The sequence below is a fragment of the Micromesistius poutassou genome, assembly GCF_964030765.1.
Source record: "Micromesistius poutassou genome assembly, chromosome: 10".
Taxonomy (NCBI): Eukaryota; Metazoa; Chordata; class Actinopteri; order Gadiformes; family Gadidae; genus Micromesistius; species Micromesistius poutassou.
Genome location: NC_140280.1, coordinates 13,552,893 through 13,575,604, shown reverse-complemented (window position 1 = coordinate 13,575,604; position 22,712 = coordinate 13,552,893). Strand labels below are relative to the sequence as shown.

General features: G+C 43.5%; 2 protein-coding genes across 2 annotated transcripts; one reads left to right on the top strand and one right to left on the bottom strand.

Moving 5' to 3' along the window:
* Positions 1 to 4,991: 4,991 nt before the first annotated feature.
* rnft1 (ring finger protein, transmembrane 1) lies at positions 4,992 to 10,519 on the top strand. The gene is made up of 9 exons (XM_084474423.1): positions 4,992 to 5,144; positions 5,627 to 6,078; positions 6,172 to 6,248; positions 6,344 to 6,444; positions 6,761 to 6,914; positions 7,814 to 7,972; positions 8,110 to 8,175; positions 8,487 to 8,588; positions 9,315 to 10,519. The coding sequence occupies exons 1-9, from the start codon at positions 5,119 to 5,121 to the stop codon at positions 9,447 to 9,449; spliced, it is 1,272 nt and encodes a 423-aa protein (XP_084330549.1). The 5' UTR covers positions 4,992 to 5,118; the 3' UTR covers positions 9,450 to 10,519.
* Positions 10,520 to 14,025: 3,506 nt separating this feature from the next.
* rps6kb1a (ribosomal protein S6 kinase b, polypeptide 1a) lies at positions 14,026 to 22,431 on the bottom strand. Its single transcript, XM_084474790.1, has 15 exons — positions 22,265 to 22,431; positions 21,623 to 21,666; positions 21,378 to 21,498; positions 20,869 to 20,937; positions 20,051 to 20,198; positions 19,341 to 19,398; positions 18,669 to 18,769; positions 18,470 to 18,560; positions 18,210 to 18,300; positions 17,799 to 17,906; positions 16,904 to 16,966; positions 16,385 to 16,462; positions 15,932 to 16,039; positions 15,014 to 15,126; positions 14,026 to 14,477 (listed from the first exon to the last, which is right to left on the bottom strand). Exons 1-15 carry the CDS (start codon positions 22,337 to 22,339, stop codon positions 14,204 to 14,206), a joined length of 1,542 nt encoding a protein of 513 aa, XP_084330916.1. The 5' UTR covers positions 22,340 to 22,431; the 3' UTR covers positions 14,026 to 14,203.
* Positions 22,432 to 22,712: the final 281 nt, after the last annotated feature.

The window sequence follows — 22,712 nt, the reverse complement described above, 5'->3', positions numbered from 1 at the left end:
ATATGATGTGCTTACCCTTTTTTTCTATCAATTTCTTTGGATTTGATTTATTCATGTGATTCGCTGGGATATTTCCAGATGCTATTATCTGTAATGCAATTCAGAGTGGGCCATTCTCAGGGTTCAGGCTCCCTAATCGTCCGCTCACTCTAAATGTATATACTTTATAGATAGGTATAAATATATAAAAGTGTTAATATATCACAGTGGTATTCTAGTGAAGTAATAGAACCAAAGTTATACTGAATGTAAACATTTGGAAATGGTTTTAAGTAACTATGGATTGCCAAAAAAAATGCTACACTCACACATACATAAAATCCACAACACAGATTTTATGTATGACCTCATAGAGATCCAGTGAACTGAAGAAAGTTGCCAGAGGATCTGCCAGCCATGCCCCCAAGAGTGAGGTGAGGAAGCAGGGAGGCAGAGAGCGAGACGCTGAGAGGGAGCACGGCGTTGTCTGCCCTCAGCCCATACTCTTTTCTTCTCTGGCAGATTGCAAATTTATCTTTCAAGTTAACCTCCGTCCGTCCTGCCCCCTCCCCCCCGCCCCGCAGGACTCCGCTCTCCACTCCCAGGAGACCTTGACCGGAGCAAAAGCGCCTCCAAAATGACTCCGCTGACAATTCCATAGTGTAATAACACAATTACCGGCCGTAGTGGGGGTGTGGGGGGACCGCTACAGAGCCAGGTCCTGCTCCCCAGCCCCAGTGGCACCATACTCTCTGAGATGTGTGTTAAGAGCAGGCAGAGAAATACAGCCGTACCGAACCACCAGGCCTCCTCTTTGAGAAGGGTGACGTCAAAGGGGTTCCTGTTCCGACCGTTTCCAAGACCGCTCAGGGTGGTGGTGAGGGAAACCGGTTGTTTCACCGGACACATGCTCTCATCACTGTCGGATGAGGGCAGGGTAATGGAGAGGCTGGCTCGGATAGCACTGGGTTTGATCCCCCAATGTCTGCAGCCTGTATACCTCGACGAAGAAGATGACCCCCGACCTTCTTCTTAATGACATGTTTCTGAAAGCCAGTTTAAACTTAAGAGTAACCAGAGGTGACCATGAGGTGAATGTTTCCATGTGCTCAACGTGTGTACAAGTAAAGCGTTACATTGCAACTGAAGTGACCAAGACAGGATTGACATTGTTTTTGGTGCTTCTTACGACATCAATTGTTACGCTATGGGTCCTGACCTTATACCCATGGTCCTGACTTCTGAATGCAGTCCAGTAACAACATTAGTTCGCCACACACACACACACACACACACACACACACACACACACACACACACACACACACACACACACACACCTTTATGACCTTCTCCATTTTTACTTTCTCTTGAGCTTTTTTAACAGGCTATAATTCCAACGCTTCTGTAAAATCTGATAAAAGAACAGGGCCCAGCAGAGTGCAAACACCGGTTGTACGCCTCGTCCATTACGAGGGGAGAACTAGAGGAAGATCGGACGTGGCAGTTAAACTTTGTCCGCTGTGGTTGTCTCTATTCATTAAACAGCGGGAGGTATGATATCTGCGGTGACCTGGAGCAGTGAGAGCAGGCTGGCGAGCCAGCAGAGCGGCTGGCGAGCAGGCAGAGCGGCTGCCTGGCCTGGCAGTGAGCCGCGGTACACCAGCGGAATGAACCAGCAGGTGCTACATGTGTGATCACGTTGGCTTTTTTTTTTTCCTGGAGGAAAATAAAACACAACGCAATTAGAATCATAGTCGCTTTAAGCTAGATACGCTGACCGTAATTGAATACAATTGTATATATATAAAAAAAAGGGGACAACAGAAAGAAGTAGATTTCCAGCAGCAATAGATCGTGGGGTGAAGAGAGAAAATATTAATAGAATTTGAAAGTGATGAATCACACATTTTAAAAGGCCTTAAGGCATGGGGACATAAGCTATACAAACACGGTACCAATATTATTTATATGTTGAAATTAACTTCAGAATATTGCAGGTTACTTTAAAGCCAAGGGCTTTAAGGGCATCCGTACATGGTCATTTCACACCAAGTAAGCAGGAATTATAACCAGTTTCACTTGAGCCACATAATTGGAATTCATACCAAATTATGTGCATCGCAAATTGATTGAGTTGCCGCTACCTCCCTCGTTATTCATGCCTTTTGCTAGTATTTCCAGCACAGAAATCGGATAAATGCTATTTGAAAGGCACAGTATTGTAACAAGGTTTTCAAATTGGCCTAACTGTTGTTCTTTAATTTGGGTTTAATGGTCCTCAATGTGTAATGCCATTCACTATTAGCTTCTGTTTACCTTGTTAGGAAGTAGGGACCGCCATGGAGGCCTTAAACCCCCACAGCCATTGAGCCCATACGCTCTCGGCTGCTTTAGTTTGGTGAAGAGGATTAATAGAGGGTTTTTTTGCACTGTTTGTGTTCTTATATGCAGTAATAGTTCCCTGACTCATGTTGGGTTCCTTCCAAGACTCCCATAATGTAGATATTCGGTAACCACTGAAGAGAACTGACTGAAGAGAAAAAATAAAAAGCTCAAAACACAATGACTTGTTTTGTAGGCTCATTATTTCACAAATCTCCATGTGGTTCAGGAGTAAGCTTGGAAACTGTGATTGGAGTGGTTATGAAATATGAAAACACAAGAAAGCCCAGCGGTCGTTGGAATGTGTTTTTGCCAGCTGCGAACGTAGTGTGATCAACAAGGTTTCAATCTGATGGGAGACAATTATATAGGATTTCAAAAGTGTGCTGGTGACTCAGGTTGCAATTATTTCTAATTTGATATGATGGATTGAGGCTACATTAATCCACTTCAGGGACATAATAAGAGTGTAACTTTCTTCATGAAGGACTAGAAAGAAAGCAAAAGGAACAGCTTTTCAGAGTAATATTTCCATTTGCCAATTAGGATCTACTGAATTGCCAGTGTTTTAGTTTTTGGTGAAATGATAGCTACACAATAAATAAACCAATACAATCAATACATCCATTATACGATTATACTATCAGTGTGTAGTATTAAATCTATTTTATACTATCAGTGTATCAAGGCCTCCAGAAGCTCTAAAAGCCCAGAAGATCGAAAGGATCTTAAAAGGAGATAAAATGCAATAAAGCAGAGTTGAGTCAAAAGTAGTACAGGTCAGGTCAGACTAAACACATAGAATGAGAAGGTCTAAAAATCACTTTCAACTGGGGGATGAGGAAGTCTCCAAAGAAATAAATATCCTATCACAGTTTATTACAACTTAGTGATGACCATGTCTTGACAACTCTGCATTATCAAAAGCGGGTTTATTGGAGAGCAATGATAGACTTTAGAGAGTGTTAATTGGGTGCAACAAAGGATTAAACAAACACAACATGAGCAATCCTACCTTGCATCCCCACCACAACCTATGTCCTATGGAAATCATCATCGTCATCATCATCCTCATAATCGTTATTATCAATATCTAACCAACGCAGCCCTGATACGCCTGAAGATCCAGCAAAGCGTAAAGCGTGGAGAAACTCCTTCCATCCGTACAGAGGCCCTAGTGGTGCTGGCTAGCTGAAATGGTGACAACATTAACCACGGGTTAGGGGGTTGGGTTGCAGCCCCTGCTAAGAATGTGTGTATGCATGTCCACCTAGTGGCATATGTTGATGTTAATGTTGGTCTCCTGCTGCTGCTTCATCTGGTCCAAATCTTCGAAAAATAATTCACCAGTAGACAGCTCTGGTGCATTGAACACAATTCAACCATACCTGATATTAGATGGCTGTGACTATGTGGACTTCCTCATTATTACATACACGATACACAACGATCAATTTGCAATGTCTGTATATACAATTTGAATGCATTCTGTTTTATGGGTCCATCTCACTGTAGATTTGTTTTTCTTGCTCGCAACCACAACTGGCCTTCCCTCACTGAAAAATACAAATGATTTAACTGATGGGACTGCACAGAAATGCTAAACTGAGACTATAACCCTAAAGGGGAATCAAGCTTGCAAAAGTAAATCCTTTTAAAGAATATAATGGAGATATTTTGAATGATATTGACAGGTAAATTCCAGTGTTCAATGTTACTCATAACATTGATACTCCTAAGAATAGCAAGCGCCATACAGACAGTTGAGGACGATCCAGTGGAGGAGAGAGTGGAGGAGACAGTGGAGGAGACAGTGAAGGAGACAGTGGAGGAGACAGTGGAGGAGACAGTGAAGGAGACAGTGGAGGAGACAGTGAAGGACACAGTGGAGGAGACAGTGGAGGAGACAGTGAAGGAGACAGTGGAGGAGACAGTGGAGGAGGCAGTGGAGGAGACAGTGCAGGAAACAGTAAAAATGGGAGAAAGCAGAAGCCTTTTTGTGGAGCAGCCTCATAAACACGCACGCACGCACGCACGCACGCACGCACGCACGCACGCACACACACACACACACACACACACACACACACACACACACACACACACACACACACACACACACACACACACACAAATCATTCCTTAACCCCATGCCCTATTTATGGGGCCCACTGTTCCTCCTAAAGACCATTGTATTAATTGCAATTTTATAACAAAACCATGTAGCCTATTTGAGCTGTCTGAATTTGTCTTGTACATTTGTACAAATCAATTATGACCGCAAATTTCCATAATAATTGCGTGGGGTGAACGGTTGTCGCGTTTTCTAAATTATGGAGTAGCATCCAGCTTCTGCACAGGAGCCGAGGCCTGTGGTGTGGCAGGGTTTTTTTCCGATGTTTTTTTTTTTAAATCAAAACCTCTATGGAGAATATGAATCGGATTTTTTACTTCGGGAACCACACTGTTGCGCTCTATTGGAGTTGGGCAGCCCCATGGCAGCCCTGTCAATTGACTTCTCGCATGGCAGAAACAATGCACTAGAGGGCAGTGCTGCTACACTCTACACTGAACTGCACAAGAGCAAGACATTTACGACATCCGCTTTGGCTGTTGCCTGTATTTACGTTACGGTGCCACTGTCCGATTAGCCAATGGCTTAGAAAGCATCAAGATCGTTAGCTTTTTCTTTATTTTCCTTTTATTTCATTTCTGGATGTATACGGTTCATGAGATGGCGACCACCGGCTTACAATGAAACTCCGGGTTCAGTATGACGGGTAACGCTAAGCTTGTTTAACGCAAATCCTGAGCAGCTGTACGGTTAGCTAGCATAACTAGTAAACAAGCCTGCACAGACTCGCATAAATCTGGCTGATCTCACCGTTTTTACTGATAACCTGATAAACTGATCGCATGTCTGGCTTTTCGAATCGAAATGTGTTGTAATAACAGAGTGTTTAATGCTATTCATATTGCATTGTAAAGCGGTAACCCGCTATCGTCCCCTGTGTCACGGCATTATTGTATAGCTGAAATACGCTGCACTGACTTAAACCGTGCATTGATAAAGATATCCGACCACAAACAATGGACGAGAAGGATTGCCTTCACCTAATGATCTTGGTGACGTAAATGATGCCGATGTTTAGCTGATAGCTTGAGTACATACTGCTCAAGTGATGCTGACCCAGGGGAGATGTGTACATGTCATCTCTAGATTTAAGTTTAACTTTCTTCTTTGTCATGTTGTTCTACAAAGCTGTGAAAGTAGAAGAGCATCAAAACTGAAGGAGTCCCTGACTGTAATGCAGCCCAATTCAGACGAGCGAGATGCCCACGCAGGAAACGGATTGTCGCTGAATCTGCAACCAGAACATCTGACCAAAACACAGACCCCCACCGGAGCTCCGGCCCTGCCCGAGAGCGGAGAGGTGCGTGTACACATGACCGGCGAATCGGGGGAGACCAGTGCAGGGGGGGCCTCATCTCGGAGGTCCAGAGCCAGCTCCCACAGTCACTCCCATTCACATGGACACAGCAGGGCCCAGCACCCCCCGCATACACATGAGCCCGAGCCTGCGGAGTCCGACATGGACTCGGGAGAAAGCAGCTCCTCCTTCTCGGAGCTCCGCTACCTCTACCACTGGATCCAAAAGAGTCTTCCTTTCCTCGTCATCCTCGGCTCCAAGTTGGTCATACAACATGCTCTGGGTAAGATCATGGCCAAAAAAAAAGCTGCATCCCTTAAGCTGCGCTCAACAACAAGAGACGGTTGTCTCAAAGGTTCTCCTCTACGTGTTGCAGGTTTGGCAGTAGGCTTTGGCCTCTTCATGACTTTTCTGTATGTGAATAAAAGCCTTCAAACCCAGGTCTTTCTTCAGGTGAGTAGCCAATAGCCTAATAACACCTTGTGTCTTTTAACAGCTGTGTCTTGTGTATGGATCATTCAGTGTAGTGGCTCTGGTGTCCTTTGCAGGATCGTCACTCCAAGCTGCAGTGTGTGTGGCTTCTGTTGTTCATGACCTTGTCCACCTCCCTCCTGTACTACACCTTCCTCCCAGAGAGCCTTCACTACTGGTAGGACGCTCGTCTTCTTATCTCAGAAGTAATGGACATGATTATATTTATTATTTACACAGCTAGGTTGAATGCAAACGCCTCTTTTTTCCCGTTTGTCTTTTATTGGCAGCATATCAGCGAATGATGATTAATATAATCATCTAAATTGAAGAAGGGAAAACGTATTATATGTACAGTATAGAATGATCATATATCATTGTCATATGTTGCATATCTCGATTGTAAAACAATGAGACGTTGTTGGCGGGTTCAAACAGGACTTTCTGAAAGCCTGATCCCAAATTGACACCCATTGGTTTCTCCATGCATCCAGCCTCATCTTCCTGGGCCCCAGCATCGAGCCCCTGGGTTTCTGGGAGGTGCTATGGACCGTCGGTGTCACCAACTTCATCATCAAGTTCCTTATGATGGGAACCAAGTGCCTTATTCTGCTGCCACCCTCCTCGCTGCTTTCCTTCAGAAGCCAGGTACAGTCAGGCCCAAAACCACACACCATCAAAGCAAACCGTCCAAGTGGCACCTTGTTGCTCAAAGCAAATAGTTGACTATTGCAGGCTCGCTCTTTATTTGATCAGTGCTAATGAGTCACTGATAATTAAAACACAAAAGGTGTTCAGATTAGTAAACGAGTATTAAGTATTTACTAACAGAAAGTGAACCGTTAATGATTAGTCATCATTTTGTAAAGGTAGTCATGTTTACTAAAGGTGTTCACGTTGACTAAAGCTATTCATTAATACATTATTTACTGGCGTTAGAGGTTTGTTTTTCTATTGTAGTTCAGTTCTTGTAAGTCAAAGTTACTCCGGTTGCACTGACACTCCATCTCCAATCCTTCCAGTTAGTGTTTTGTATGTTTTCAGGACTGACCCTATTCCTTACCCGTATGTTAATGATACATAAAAATGCTTATTTTAATTCATGTTTTGTTATAGTACCCTTTATTGTTAAGTGTTACTTACATGTTCAGAGGGAAACAATTTAAATGTAATGAATTTCCTGCCCATGAAAGATAGCCGTCGTTCTACTGCAGTGGTAAAGGCTGAATTCCATAAGACATTCCCTTATACGCCTATAGTAAGATGCTTATAGTAAGATAGAAGAGTGGCCTAAAGTGGCCACCATAGCATCATCAAATTGAGGGTGAATAGTGTTTCTTAAGACATGCGGCCATAAAGAACATCAGAAGGCTCGCCTTTAACAACACCAAAGCAGCCAAAACCACTAGCTGCTCCTACTAGTCTCCTCCAGGGTAAAGTGGCCACCCAAAGCAGGGTATAGGACATCGTTTTGGAACATAGCCACTGTGTTATCTGTCGGCACCATGTTAACTCTGTTGTGCTAATCTGCCATGTTGTTCCCCCAGGGCCGGTGGCTAATGCTAACAGAGGAGCTAGGCCAGATTTACCAGGCCCTGGCACCGGTGCCCCCGTGGTTCCGCTACCTGGTCACCTACCAGGAGGTGGACGGCAACACAGGCCTCACCCTGGGGGTCCTGCTGGCTCTGGTCTACCTCATAATGAAGGTGACCCCACCGCCGCTACTTCTGTTGGATCTGTATCAGCACCACCGGAGACGTTCTGCTCTTTCATTGGTGCTTCAGAATATGGTTTCGTCTTGTATGGATTAACGGTGGTTTGGTTTTGGCTGTCCCTTTTGCAGCTTTTAGGGTTGTACAGCCAGCGGTTGGCCATCGCCAAGACTGTGAGGATATTTTCCAAGGGCGAGGTAAATTTGAGAACGGACTTCTTCTATTGGAGCGCAGACTATACTAGGCGTGGTTCTGCTTTGTTTCTTTGGGTCGGTGTCTCAAAGTTCATCCTACAATCATATTGGTATTACGTCTTCATTCAAGTTTTAAACGTCTTTTTTTTCCTTTGTTTATATTTTGTATGTGTTCCACCAGAAACATGTGTACCATGAATTATTAACATGTGTATATATACACTTCACTCACTGTACCTTTTTAGGGAGACGTGTGAGTTAGCCAATCAGAGGCGAGCAGGTTTGTAACAATGTGCTGTGTTGTGTTGTGTCAGCACACGGGAATGCCGGCGAGCAGGAGTCAGTGTAGCGAGGCGGGAGACGTGTGTCCCATCTGCCAGGGCGAGTACCGGGACCCTCGCTCCCTGGTCTGCCAGGTACGTGGTAGAACTAGCACCTGTTCATGGCCCAATGGGTTCATACTGATAGTGGTTGATCCACATTTTTGCGCACTAATAATTCAAAGCACATGATCTAATTTTTTTATTTTTGGTAGCATGCATTATGACCATACGGACGTTTCTAGACGTTCGGCCAAATGCAGTTTAAAAGTTAGACAGATTGGCTCTACAACAAGACTACCATGTTCAGTACCAGTGGAGTAGGATGAGTATATTGTGATTATATTTCCATGCTTAACCCTCTTGGAGTCCCCGAACACTCTACTTAACGCAGAAGATATTTAAAGGTCCCCATGACGTGCCACCAGGTGTGAGTGTGATCACACATCTAGGTGGACACGCCCACCTGTGATGTCATAAGGGACCGATTTCCAAAACGGCTTGTAACGGCTAGTAACGGCTAATCACACTCACACCTGGTGGCCCGTCGTGGGACCTTTAAGAAAAAAGATTGCAGAATTAATAAGGCGATGATGGCCAATAAAACAAACACATCTTTTTTTTTTAAGTGCCTTCGACAAATTAAAAAGCATCCCCTTGGCCATGCTTAAATGCTGTGTATCCCTTGTCTCACGCCGTGTGTGTGTGTGTGTGTGTGTGTGTGTGTGTGTGTGTGTGTGTGTGTGTGTGTGTGTGTGTGTGTGTGTGTGTGTGTGTGTGTGTGTGTGTGTGTGTGTGTGTGTGTGTGTGTGCGTGCTGCAGCACGTGTTCTGTGACGAGTGCATCGCGCTGTGGTTCAACCGGGAGAAGAGCTGCCCGCTGTGCCGCACGGTCATCACCGAGAAGGTGTACAAGTGGAGGGACGGCGCCACCTCGCCGCACCTGCAGATCTATTGACTCCTCCGCCAGGGCCGAGATGCGCGCTTTTTAACCCCTCCCACGTAGTTATCGATATGCACGCGCGCGTGTGTGTTTTGAATGCGCGTTTGGTGCGTGAGCTTTTATGGCTGACGATAGGCCCTTTCCCCAGAGACGGCGTTGTAGGGTAAACACGGGTGTCGCTCATTACACTGGTTTGGGGTGAGCTCCTTTGTCGTCTCAGGGTATGGGTCGTATGAGACTTGTCTTTACTGGTTCTATGACCTGTGCCTTGCGGCATAAATAAAAGGTGCAGTAAAGGTAGTATTATGAGTGACACCCCTGTTAATCGGTGACGCCGCCTCTGACAAGAGTCCACACCCACTGACTGTAACTGACGTCTTAACTGTGTATGTGTGGGGGGGGGGGAGACAATAAGGGTTTGTGTTTTGTAATCCCCCCCTGTGTCAATGTGGTTTTCTCAAACATTGTGTTTGGATTTTCTTTACGTCCATTTAGAAATGTCTACCATTTCACCATTTTTAATTTTTTTTTTTGTAAAGGGTCAATAATGTTGGACACCTTCTAAAGTGTGTTGATTTTATTATTCGTTATATTTACTCCCGCCATCCATTTTATTTTGATTAAGTAATCTCTTTTCCCACCATTTACATTTGCGGAGATTGATTCATCTTTTTTTCCAGTGACCGAATGAACCATGTTTCTGTTTGTTTTGCTTCATGGCAGGAGAGCATCCTAGGCACATCCGATGTGTCTAGCAGGAATTCAGAATGTAGTAAAATATATAAATATATAGATTATATATACACTGTATATAGTATATACACTATAAGATTGGAATACGATTACTATGAGCACGATTAAGACCACCCACCCAAAAACAAGAAAGCTTATGTATAACATTGATTCTCTTTTTTTGAATATTTTCACTTTTGCTTTGTTTTTCTCATGTAATACGAGACATTGAAATTAGTTTGATCCAAACATGAAACTATTTTTCTATAGATGTGATTTATAGCCTCCTTTCATTTCTAAAACCAAAGATTGTGAGCACCTACTATTTTATTACAGTAAAATACTGAACTCTGTCTCTTCCCTGATTTTTGTATTGCAACCACACACTACCTGATGAAAAGCCACCAGGTGTGAGTGTGATTAGCCGTTACAAGCCGTTTTGAAAATCAGTCTCTTATGACATCACAGGTGGGCGTGTCCACCTAGATGTGTGAAGGATAGATCAGTCTACCAGCCTACCCAGTGGACTGTAGCAAACGTTGCTCATCTATCCGTCACACATCTAGGTTCAAAACGGCTTGTAACGGCTAATCACACTCACACCTGGTGGTATAAATTATGTCCCCTTTAATATAGTTTCAAGTTGCTTTTCACATGCTCTCTCTCTCTGTATACCATCTAACTCTAGCCTGGAAATCCAGACCCACATCTAGAAAGCTGTAGGGTCTGGCAATGAGTAATGAAAATGGCCCAACTCAAGGGGCGGCACCAAGCGTGCATTTGAAAATATCACTGCAGGCAATTGGATAACACTAAGACCAATCAGAAGAATACAAGGGGTGACGTATCCAGACCAGCGGAGCTAACCAATAGATTAGACTCTTGCCGTATCCGGTCAAGAAAACAGCAACGCTTTTGGCCCGCCTATATCAGATACACCGATGTGATTGGTTAAAGTTCTGGGCCAGGGGAATTGGGGAGTGAGTATATTGCTCGTTCTCAAAGTGATTCGCTGAGCAAATTCACATTGTGCTCTCGTGAGAACTCTGGATTTCCAGGGTAATGTAACCCACCAATATGACAAAATAATGTAGACCGAAAGAGCATGCTTCTTTGTGCACTTTGTGAAGAGATCAATAGGGGGCAGCAAAGTGAAAGAATGTTCTTCCAAACTACTACTAGAAAAAACATGAGGTTTATAGGACATTAGACCAAAAGATTAGTTAAACATTTTACAAATATGTGAAAAAGGCTTGTTTTACATATGCCTTCTTCAGAAAATCTTGTGCGATACTTCAAATATCAAAATATATCTCAGCCTTGAATTCAGCCATCTATTAAGACACATAAGAAGCAAAGAAAGTTATATCAGTGAATTTCTTGTTTTATTAGTATATTTTATGGGCTTTGTGCCATAGACAGGACCCAGTGTATTAATGCACAGGCAAGACAGTCTTTCCATAATAGTATTGCAATTTTGGTGAACAGGTGGACTTTCCTGTATACACTTCAAGTAGTTTGGAAAATTGGCTTCACATGAGATCATTTCACATTTTTGTTCATTTTAGCATAAGAAGCTATAGTTTTCAAAGTTGTTGAACCTCCATGACATGACTTTTAGATAGTCGGGCCTTAACATTTTCCATGTACATTTCCCACAGCTAGGGAGCGCTCAATTCATATTTGAAAATAAGGGTTTTAACTTTTTCATTTTATTTGTTATGTACATGATGCTAATTAACATTTACCCCATGTCACAACCTTCAATTTGTAATGTAATGTTGTCTGTAGACATTTTAGTGTGCTGGCAACTGAAATGCATTAGTCTGGTGACACCAGAATACACTAAACTCAACTTCTGGACCACAGTGTATACACACTGTGTACAACAGTAAAGACCTCTTACTCCGAATACAAAGAAAAACTCAATCAATATGGAGCCATTCAGATACAGTTGAAAAAGCATATAATCTTCAAAGCATTTTATAGAACTTGCTTTATAAGTTATATTCAATAATCTTGAGGTTTCACATTTGCTTTTTTGAGCCTGCCATAACTTATATAACTATGTCTTTTGTTAAGGAAACTTGAAATCAAAGATTTTATTAAAAAGATATTCAAATGTACATTAAATAATAACATAAGTAAGACAGTGTCCACAATTTGGAAATAAAAAAGCTGCACTCGAAGTTTCATTACATTGACAAAAATAATACAATTATTTGTATGACAATATAAAGGAACATAAATAGAGCCTTTTAGCAGATTTGTAAACATTCTGTGTACTATCATAGCGTACTATCGACATTGTTTGCATAGTGGAACTAAGTAATGGGTTGAAAACAACCGAGCAGATTAAGTTAGATTTGTTATTGATGAGATGTGATTAATGATAGTGTGGTTTCTCATTCACTTGACATGGGAAGGTTTACTTGACAACTTAAAAGGTTGGTGGAACCTGTAGGTAAATTAAGAAGGTTTTTGATCAATCTAGAGGTTCCAACTGAAGGCATTTTTTCCACTTCAAAAATGGACTCTCAAACCAAAACAATCAAATTTACTTTTTCATTCAAGGAATGATTGACAGAATCAAGACTGGTGATCAATTAATGTTAAATGGTCACAGCCATCCACGGCTGCTGACCGGAGGCAAGTATCAGTTGAAACAGTACTAACGATAAAAATAAAAAATAACTATTGGCCTTTCAATACAGTGCTTTTGGTCAGTCAATCAAAATAGCCATTTTAATGCAACAAATAAGAATGTAATCAGGTTACTTTCCCCTCATCCCATCGAAAGTTTTAAACAGCTTCACTTAGTTAAAGTGACCTTGTAGTAACCTTATTCGCATCTTGGACCATCTGTAGTTTGGGCCCGAGCCCATAGTCACAAATAGCAGCTTTAAAGTCTGTTTTATAAACACATGCACTCCAACCAGGTTTGGTTAGACCGTGCAGTCCACGATTGGTTCCTGTTAAACGTAATGCACAGTAGGCATCCACAGGGCCAACAGGCACACCGCAAAATACAACGGAACGGGTAAGCATTCAAAACATAAAAACATAATTGTTTTGTCTCATCTTTCTGCAGGAATACTCTGAGCTATGTGCGGGCAAGATAAGTGACACACGCACACACACAAAAAAAATAAAGGAAAGAAAAAGGCATTTTAAAGTGGGTTTACATTCACCACAAGTTCACAACTTCCACGTGACTTCCACTGAGGATTTCTGGGGACAGCATTGAGTTGGACCAGTGGTGCATAAAGGCAACATTTCCATATTGACTCGGGGTGGGAGTGATGCTGTCTATTCAGAGCCGCTTTCCAGCAATGCCCTCCCGCTAGTCCCCTGCTGTGTGTTCAAGTGTACAGGCATTATAAAAAGGCAATGTGATTTCCCCAACACAGAGGCATTAAGGGATGGAAGATTGAAAAACATGAGAGTACTACATTTCTTGAGGAATTGTCAACGTTTTTTGTTTTTTTACCGACGAGAGTTCATCATAGATTAACGCCGCCTTCTGTTTATGGCCTTATATTGGATGGTGTGTTCATCCAGGATGAACTGTCACCCTCAACAGATAAACTACTGACCTTAGAATACACTCACGGCTCAACACTGTAGTTTTGAAGTAATAGCACCAGTAAAGGACAGCAGTAAGCCTGCACAGCAAGCCAGAGACCAATAAGTCACTCTCATTGGCTCTCACAGAGGATAACCTGGCCAATGAGTTGGCTTGTCAGAAGAGCGAAAGGTCCCTGTGAAAGGTCCAACCTTAAAAAAAAAAAAAAAAGTATTCTATTGGTTATCTGCAAAGACCGAGTAAACCAGGCTCAGCCAATAAGGAGGAGTGTTGTGTCGTGGGAAGGCGGGAACTCCCTGAAGAGGAGGTGGTGATTGGTGCGTCTCCAAAGCGGTCCATCAACCGTTTTGAATAAACACACACACACAAAAAAAAAAAAACACAACAGAAGGGGGCCTTTAGGAGAGTGCTCAGGTGCAGTGAGCGAGGGGGCGAGGGGGCTCCGCTAACGTCATAAGTTCAAGCGCAGGTGTTCGGGCCGTTTGGAGTTCATGGGGTAGGCCTGCTTCTTAAAGGGGGTCGTGCAGCCGAAGCTGGCGGGCCGGCGGATGGGCAGCGGCGCCGACACCTCCGAGCTGCTGTGGCCGCCCACGTCCATGTGCTCCACGCCGGCAGACACCTCGGCGGGCTGGTGGCCCCCCAGGCCGCGGGCCGACACCAGGGGCGGGGGGCCCGACAGCAGAGGGGCCCGGGGCCAGATGTCCCCGTTGGCAAACTTGACAGGGCTGGGGGAGAGAGAGAGAGAGAGAGAGAGAGAGAGAGAGAGAGAGAGAGAGAGAGAGAGAGAGAGAGAGAGAGAGAGAGAGAGAGAGAGAGAGAGAGAGAGAGAGAGAGAGAGAGAGAGAGAGAGAGAGAGAGAGAGAGAGAGAGAGAGAGACCAGGACAGGGAAAAGTCAGTGTGTTTTTTTTTTCTGTTTGGTTATTACGCTTTTATACCAAAACGACCGAAGCGGAGAACAACAAACCGTATGCTCAGCGTTTTAGTAAGCACTGAATAAATGCACGTCCATATTTAAAATAAAACCACAACTGGGGGGGCTATCAGAAATGGAAAGGTAGAGCAAGATGACGCTCTTTCTTAATGGAATACATGGCATGAATATGATTTCACATGACTAAATAGCGGTAAAAGGCAAATTCTGCGCCTCTGGAAAACTTCAAGTCATCCCTGGAAACTAAACCAACTCATAAACGCATTCTCCTCAGAACAATCAGTGAGTGGTCAGGGGGAATTCGGGAGAAACCAGACCAGGGCCGTTACCTCACAGGTGTCCTGGGACTCCCTGGGAACTTGCGCGGCGAGCGGACCTTGGGCTCGAAGGAGAACTTCTCCTTTAGGTTTTCCAGAACGGAAGGAGCGACGTACGTGAAGCCCTGGGGGGGAAGAAAAAACAAACCCAGCGGCCCGCTGCTTTAGAACCCCGCATCTTTCCAAAAACAGCCCACAGCTGATGATGAGCAATGCGATGCTGACTGGAGCCCCTTATGCAACGCAGAGCTTCCAGGAAGGGACCAGCACAGACATCAACCTATTCTCGGAACAACCTACTCCTTAAGAAGAAGGGGGTGGGCTGAAACAAGAAGTCCACTCAATGTTTTTTTATTTCCGAAGGTCTAATCAAAACAAGGCCGTTTCAGCGTTGCCAGGGGACCCTTGACTTGCGATGCCACATGTTGGACCTCTGTGAATCCTCATCGTCCAGCAACATCATCTAGGGCGGCAACTGACGATTAGTCTCATAGTCGATTCATCTGATGATTTTATTAATTGATTAATGCTCAAGTCTCATGAAATGTCATCGATAATAAAGTTACCAGGGTCCAAAGTTATGCCTTAAGTGTTCAAATTATATCGGATAAGCAGCCATGAAAAATAAACTATTCCTTTTTATAATGATCCATGAACCACATATTTGAATTGAACTGCAACATTAAGCAGCAAATGTTTATTATTTGTATTTGATAAATGAATTAATAATATAATTACTACTACTTAATTATCCAAATTTGATTTGATACATTTTCTGATCATCAGACCCATCATCATGGATCATGTGGCATCAATTGAGTTTGAACAAACTTTGAGGTTGGAATTTAAGTTGTAATATAAATATTTCTTTGTTATTTAGAAAACTAATTTGGGCCACAATAGTGGGGGGGAGGAGGAGGAAGTAGCTACCAGGAAGACTTGGTTGGCGCTCTCGCTGAGGGTGGAGTCGTCGGGGCTGTCCACCGGGGGCTGGCTGGTGAACTTGGAGTCAAACTGGCTGAAATCGTCGGCCGATTGCTGCCGGGGAAGAAGAGGGGCGAGACGGACGGTTGGTGAGTAACTGTATTGATCAGAGCACTTGGTTCTAGAATAATCCCTGGGGAAAGGGCTGCGTAAACCAAAACAATTGAATATAGTGAAGAATACAGAGCGGTAACAGATGAAGACACTGTTGACAATGAATCAGTCGGCAGATGCTCTAACCAGAAACAACGCGGACATGTTAATTTCATTATGGAGCAGGTAGGCGTGACGGCAACCTTCCTTCTCTTCCCTTCCACCCGGACACCCTGAACCGCGAGCCCTTCCCTCCCCCGAAGGTCAAACCTAACTGGGGAACTGTTCAAAGTGGGCCGCACTCACCAGAAAGGGCTTGAAGGGGGGCTCCACGTTGCGGGCCAGGAGCTCGTCCCAGTTGACGTGGCGGAAGAAGGAGTGCGCCTGGGGGAGGACAAGCCAAAGAAGCAAGGGGTTTAACGGGGCATGAAAAGGCTTTTTACGTCCTCTGAGGAATGCTCTTTGAACCGCGGGGCAAGGTAAAACAAGTCGGATGACTGCCATGTTCTGCAGGTCACGATCGGCTGTGGGTTTTATCCTTTATCGTTCTGTTTCATATGAGGACGTTTTGGAACCCCGGGCCGTTTCTTGAAAGTAACTGACGGCAATTAAATATTAAAACATAAATGCACACACTTTAAATTTTTTATGGGTGTATTAAAAAAATGTCTACATGACATTCTGCACAAAAACACACACAAAAAATGTGCAACGAATACTACACATCTGATGTTTGGAGCAACTGCATGCGGGGGACGCATTGTGTTATATGGCATTAATCCGTTTGTCTCCGGGGGGCGTTTCCCCCCCAGACCTGGCTCTCACCTGGACCTCTGAGGAGTCCCCGGGTCCTCCTCCCAGCCGCGCAGAGGCGTTGCGTTTTAGCAGCTGTAGGAGAGAGAGAGAGAGGCGTTATTGGACTGAATGGGACTTCACATTAAGAGCGTTCCAGAGGAATGAGACTTTGGTTACGATATTGTACTGGAGGGACTATTAAAAAGGGGATTATTGTACAGTATCTCTTGTTAATGTTTTTTGCCTGCACACTTTATGCAGCTCATGTTGTAGAATTAGAAATACTTTATTGATCCCAAGGAGGACATTGGATCACTTTACACTTACGCTCTCATTCTAGAATAGAAATCTATTTGAGCATGAAGCTTGGTCCGAATCAGGTCCAAAATAAAGTCTAGGCCTTTGCATTGTTGTCGAGACTGAAATAGGTTTGTTCGCCAACCATTAGCTCCCCCGCTTTTGACAAGTTTAACAATAATGTCCGCCCACAAAACTGAAAGTGACATTCATAGCAGCATACTGCTGCTGTGGTGGTGGTGATTCAAAACAAACACACATCTCAAGCTTATATAATTGGTTAGGTTAGAAAGATATTGGATATTCAAGAGATATTTATCTTTTTTGGTCAATATTTCTACACAAGAGGCGAATTACAAAAGTACCCTGTCCTAAACAATAGCTTCACTAAAACGCCATTAACTAGGATTCGCCTCATGTAAAAAAATGATTAAAATCGCTTTTTCCTTTATTAATGTTACTATGCATTTTTGTGGAGGACACTTGCCTTAACACTATTCAGAATGACCATATTACTGTATCGACCATGATACAATGTCAATATACATTTTAACACTTTTGCGGTCATTTCTTTTTTTCTATGACTATTATTGTTGAGCAATGGATTCTGGTGTTGAATAAAGTTTACCCTCTTCAGCAGTTCCCTGGCCTCCTTAGTGAGGTATGGTGGGAGGTTGAGTTTGCACTTCAAGATCTTGTCGATGGTCTTCTTTCGGTTTTCTCCCGTGAACGGTGGCTATGTGGGTAGAGAGAAAGGTATACAATCAACAAACATAACTTAAACATAAACTAAGTTACAGCAGCAAAGAACAGTGAAAATGAAACCGATGAAATCTGAAAATTAAGAATAGAGTGACATATCTGCAATATAAATGTCTATTTATATATATATATATATATATATATATATATATCACAAATAAATTGAATAGAATAAACCATGGAGAAGTTAAATAATAAGTGTATTTACATTAAAGAAAATGTATAGATATTATAAATATTAATAAGTGATCCTTCTAGTGGCAGCGGGTATACTTACAGCTCCGGTGAGCATGTCGTACATGAGGGCCCCCAGGCTCCACCAGTCCACCGCCCGGTTATGGCCGCTCCGCGTCAGGATCTCTGGGGCCCTGGGGGAGGAGGAGCAGGAGGAGGGGACCGAGAGAGCCATGGTCAAGGGATGTCAAGTGTGCAAGTGAAATACATTGCAGGGATTTGAGTTTGTACAGGTAGGCAGGGGGGAAAAAAAAAAAAACACAAGTCAAATAAATAAGTTAATAACGAATAAATGAAACGTACATGTACTCTATCGTTCCGCAGAAGGTGTGTGTGACCGTGCCGTCGTGGATGGACTCTTTGCACAGGCCAAAGTCGGTCAACTTCACATGACCTAGAGGGGCGGAAGAGGACGAGGGGGATTGAATAAGAAGGTTCATAACGAAGCGAATTTTCTCCAGGATTCGGTTTGGTGATTTATTGGAGAAGTGGTGGTAGATACCTTTATTGTTGAGCATGATGTTCTCCGGCTTGAGGTCCCGGTAGATGATGCCCTTCTGATGCAGGTGGCCGAGAGCCATTGAGATCTCAGCCAAGTAGAAGCTGTTGGATCGATTGATCAAGTATAAACGGTCGGGTCAGGGAAGTCTTTGGCAGAGTTATGAAACCATGACTCAAAATGTGGACCGCTCAGAACAAATTGATTTAAGTGGACAGAAGAATGGGTTGGATGCGTTTCATTCTCACAGCACTCCAAGAGATGAAAACCCTCCGTGTTCAGGGTCCATTTGGTGTCTACCTGGGACACAATCGAGAGTGTATGACCAAGCTGTCCTCCACTATTTTGTTTTATTAGAGATAAAACTAAGTGGTGGTTTGTGTACAGACTGCAGGACTATAAAGGTGAACTTTGGAGGAGGACAGTTGAAATCTAGGGCCAGATCTACGATGATTGTTGCTGCTGTGGACTGAACACACACTGTGCACGCACGCACGCACACACACGCAGGAAACCAAAGCGAAGCGGGTCACGTGTGGAAACAGCGAACGCCAGAACACATTTTTTCCAGGATTTTTTGGTTGTCTGCGGAGAAGACGACCCTGAGGTATGAAGTGGAAACGCTAACAACAGCTGTCCAGCAGAGCACTGGCGTGACATCACAGCGTGTCCTACCACGCCGTGTCTTCCATGAAGATCCCCTCTCGCTCCAGCTGCATGAACAGCTCCCCGCCTGCAACAAACCACATGGAAAATGGCCGTCAGAGAGGGATTTATCAAGCAGGGGTTCTTACACCTCACACACCATCTCGGCGACCCTGAAGACAATTTAAGTGCGTCTGGGGGACCCGACTGCACACTCAGGAAACTCTTGAGCACATTGGAACGGGCGCTCCTCTCATAGAGTCCCTGGTGTTGACAGGCTGCGACCCGCCTCCAACTGGATCACGAAACATTTTGGGTTTTAAAAAGCATTGTATTAAAGTATCGCATAGCTGCCATTAGAAATAAGGCTATTTCAAAATTTAAAACGGCCAGGAAAGTGTAGGGTTAGGGTGGTAGGCGTCCTTGAGCAGGATGTGAAATCTCCTCATGCTCCTCCTTGTTTATGTATTCTCCAGAAGTCGCTTTGGACCTGTATGTGCTGCTCAATGACGAAATTGTCATAGAAATAGTATCAAATAAACACATGGTAGCCTTGTTTAAAATACGACATGTAAACCCATTGACCTTTTTTTCTGTATTAGCAAAGGCCAAGCTCCCATCTACCCTTACTTTTGTCAGAAGAAGAACATGGGAAGCTTTGAGCCATTAACATAGAATTCCTTTGTGAAAGAAGCAGTTTACGTGTGTATTTGTGTGTGGGTGCCTTTGTAAAGTCTCACCGCTGAGGTACTCCAGGATCAGGTACAACTTGCCACCGGTCTGGAAGGCATAGATGAGGTCCACGATGAACGGATGCTTGACCTCTTCCAGAATGTTCCTCTCTGCTTTGGTGTGAGCCGTGTCCTTTGCGTTGCGCACGATCATGGCCTGTGGGAAGTAAGCGAAAGTACTTTGTGATTTTTCAAAAATGTCCCTTTGTTTTTGTTTTTTAAAACGCTTAGGCAATGTAAATGGGAATTGTCCATGCCAAATTAAGCTCTCTCAGATTCAAATTGAACTGCGAGACATCTAGGGACAGGTAAAAGCCTTTTCTGAAGTCACACGGGCTGGCTGGCATTTCGGTGTGCTTCCGAACATCAGTTACAGATGCAGGATAGGAAGTGGTAATCCCCGGTAATTATCCAAACCTTTACCATACCCTTTCTGGTAATATGAACAGGCTCCCCAATGAAAAACATTCTGCTGACAGATATATTTGCATATGGTCACAATATATTTGTTTACTCCAACATTTTTGTTGCAAATTGCCTTATTATATAAATTATTCCCTTTCACATAGTTGCGAGTCAACATTGAGTTTTATTCAGAATAAACCAAGACAGAAACCAGGGCTGTGTAAATATGAGAATGGAGGTTCAATGAGAGCACCCCCTCTGGAGGTCAACTCTGGAAGTGCGATGGTTTTGAGCCTAGTGATTATCCTCCATGTAACAATGACAATGCATTTTAGTTGTCTGCGTTTAATAATTAACAACATATACAACCAAATAAAAAACGTTTAGACAAATGGCTTTTGTGACCCCCCTGGACATCTTACTTTTTTCAAGACTTTCATGGCAAATATTTTCCCCGAATTGGCACCTGCCACCTTCCGAACCTGGAAGACCTGTAAATACAAAGCCTTTAGTTTCTAAAGCTAATTCACTTCTATAGTTCTGGAGTCATGATGATATGCATTCATTTGCACCTGGAAAATTATTGTAGGCTACATTGAGTTAGAATTGTGTGATGGGTTAGCCTTTCAGTCAGCTTGACACGTTTATAACCCTAACTCTTTACTAGATTCAACATTATGTAAAGAATACTTTCAACAAGTGTTATGTTAGTTAAATAAAGAACAATTTGTTTTTATTTTTTAACAACTAAAAGAGATGGCAAGTCGTCCACTTGATGAAATATAATCGAATGGAGTAGAATTGACATAGCTGGGGAGTTAAAATAATTATAAAAAATTATAAATAGAGAAACCACAAATGTAAAAAAAACATGAATATTACAAACAACATTAAGTACTTTATTTAAAACAAAAAAAGTGTCTAGTTTTACCTTTCCGTAGCCGCCCTTCCCCAAAACCCTTAATAACTCAAAGCACTCCGGCTTGATGGGCTCAGGGCCCTGGTTGACGATGTTCTCTGAGATTTCAAACTTCTCACAGTCCTCTATATTACTGAAAGAAAGACAAAACGAAAGCCAATCAACTCCATATCTGATCTTAATGTACACACACATTGGCTACATCGATGGGGCCAAACACGATCGTAACATTGTCACTAGGGCAACAAAGTACTCACAATTCAAAGGCACTACACTGCTCCATGCCTTCAGTGAGCTGAACCTGAGAATAACATAAAACAGAAACGCATCACATTGGCTGCATTGGAAAGTTGCCACTCATCATCCAGGCAAAAAAAGCGGCGTTTGGATTGAGCAGGGATGAAGGGATGGAGACTGAGCGGAATATGACCACACACACATACACTGAGATAACCTCTTCCATACGCTCTTTATTTAGCTCAGGTTATCAGGGTAGGGTTAACAACAGTATACACGTAGGAAGTCATGATAAGGAGGAAGCAATATCATCACAGGTAGTTCCTACATAAACCAATACACTGTTCCAACAGTTTAGCCTAAGCTGCTAACTATTGGGCCAACTCTATATACAACTTTAATGGCGTATTATTCATAACGTATTCCATAGGAGCATGCAATGTCCTGTCCAAACTACGATGAAGGGGTACAGTACTCTGGAGAATGAAAGGACATGGGATTCATGGAGCAGACACCCACACCGGTGCCATTTAACTAGTGCTTAGTAGGTGTACAATACGTGTAGCATCTGCTAGCTTCGGCACCTAGCCATTACGGGCCCTTTTCTAAACGACGGCGCGCTTGCTAAATGCTAACAGCATCATAGCTTTCAGCCGACTCACCTCCTCATCCTGGAGCTCGTCGTCAGACGCGTTCTCGTCCGGCTGATCCAAATCAATGTCGAAGACTCCTGCCATGGCGCCGGTATCTCTCTCAAAGTATTAAGTCAGAAGGCAGAGCTCTATTCCACCAACTCATGGGAACACCATTGCTATTGCTGCTACTACTACTGCTGCTGCTGCTGCTGCCGGCTAAAGGAGCCATGCGCTGCCCTCAGTGCGCCAATAATATCCCACCAAAACAAAACTCCGGAGCGGAAAATCAACAAAGGAGGCATCCGGTGCACGAGTGCAGTTCATGGTGGGCATTTGGACAGGATGCTGTGGACATGTCCATCCAAGCCTTGTTCTTTTAACAAATTGATGGTCCATGTGTACATCATGTGGAATACAAATGGTTGTCCCTCAAAAAATTAATGAACTATATATTTTTTAATGTCGAGCTTTTATT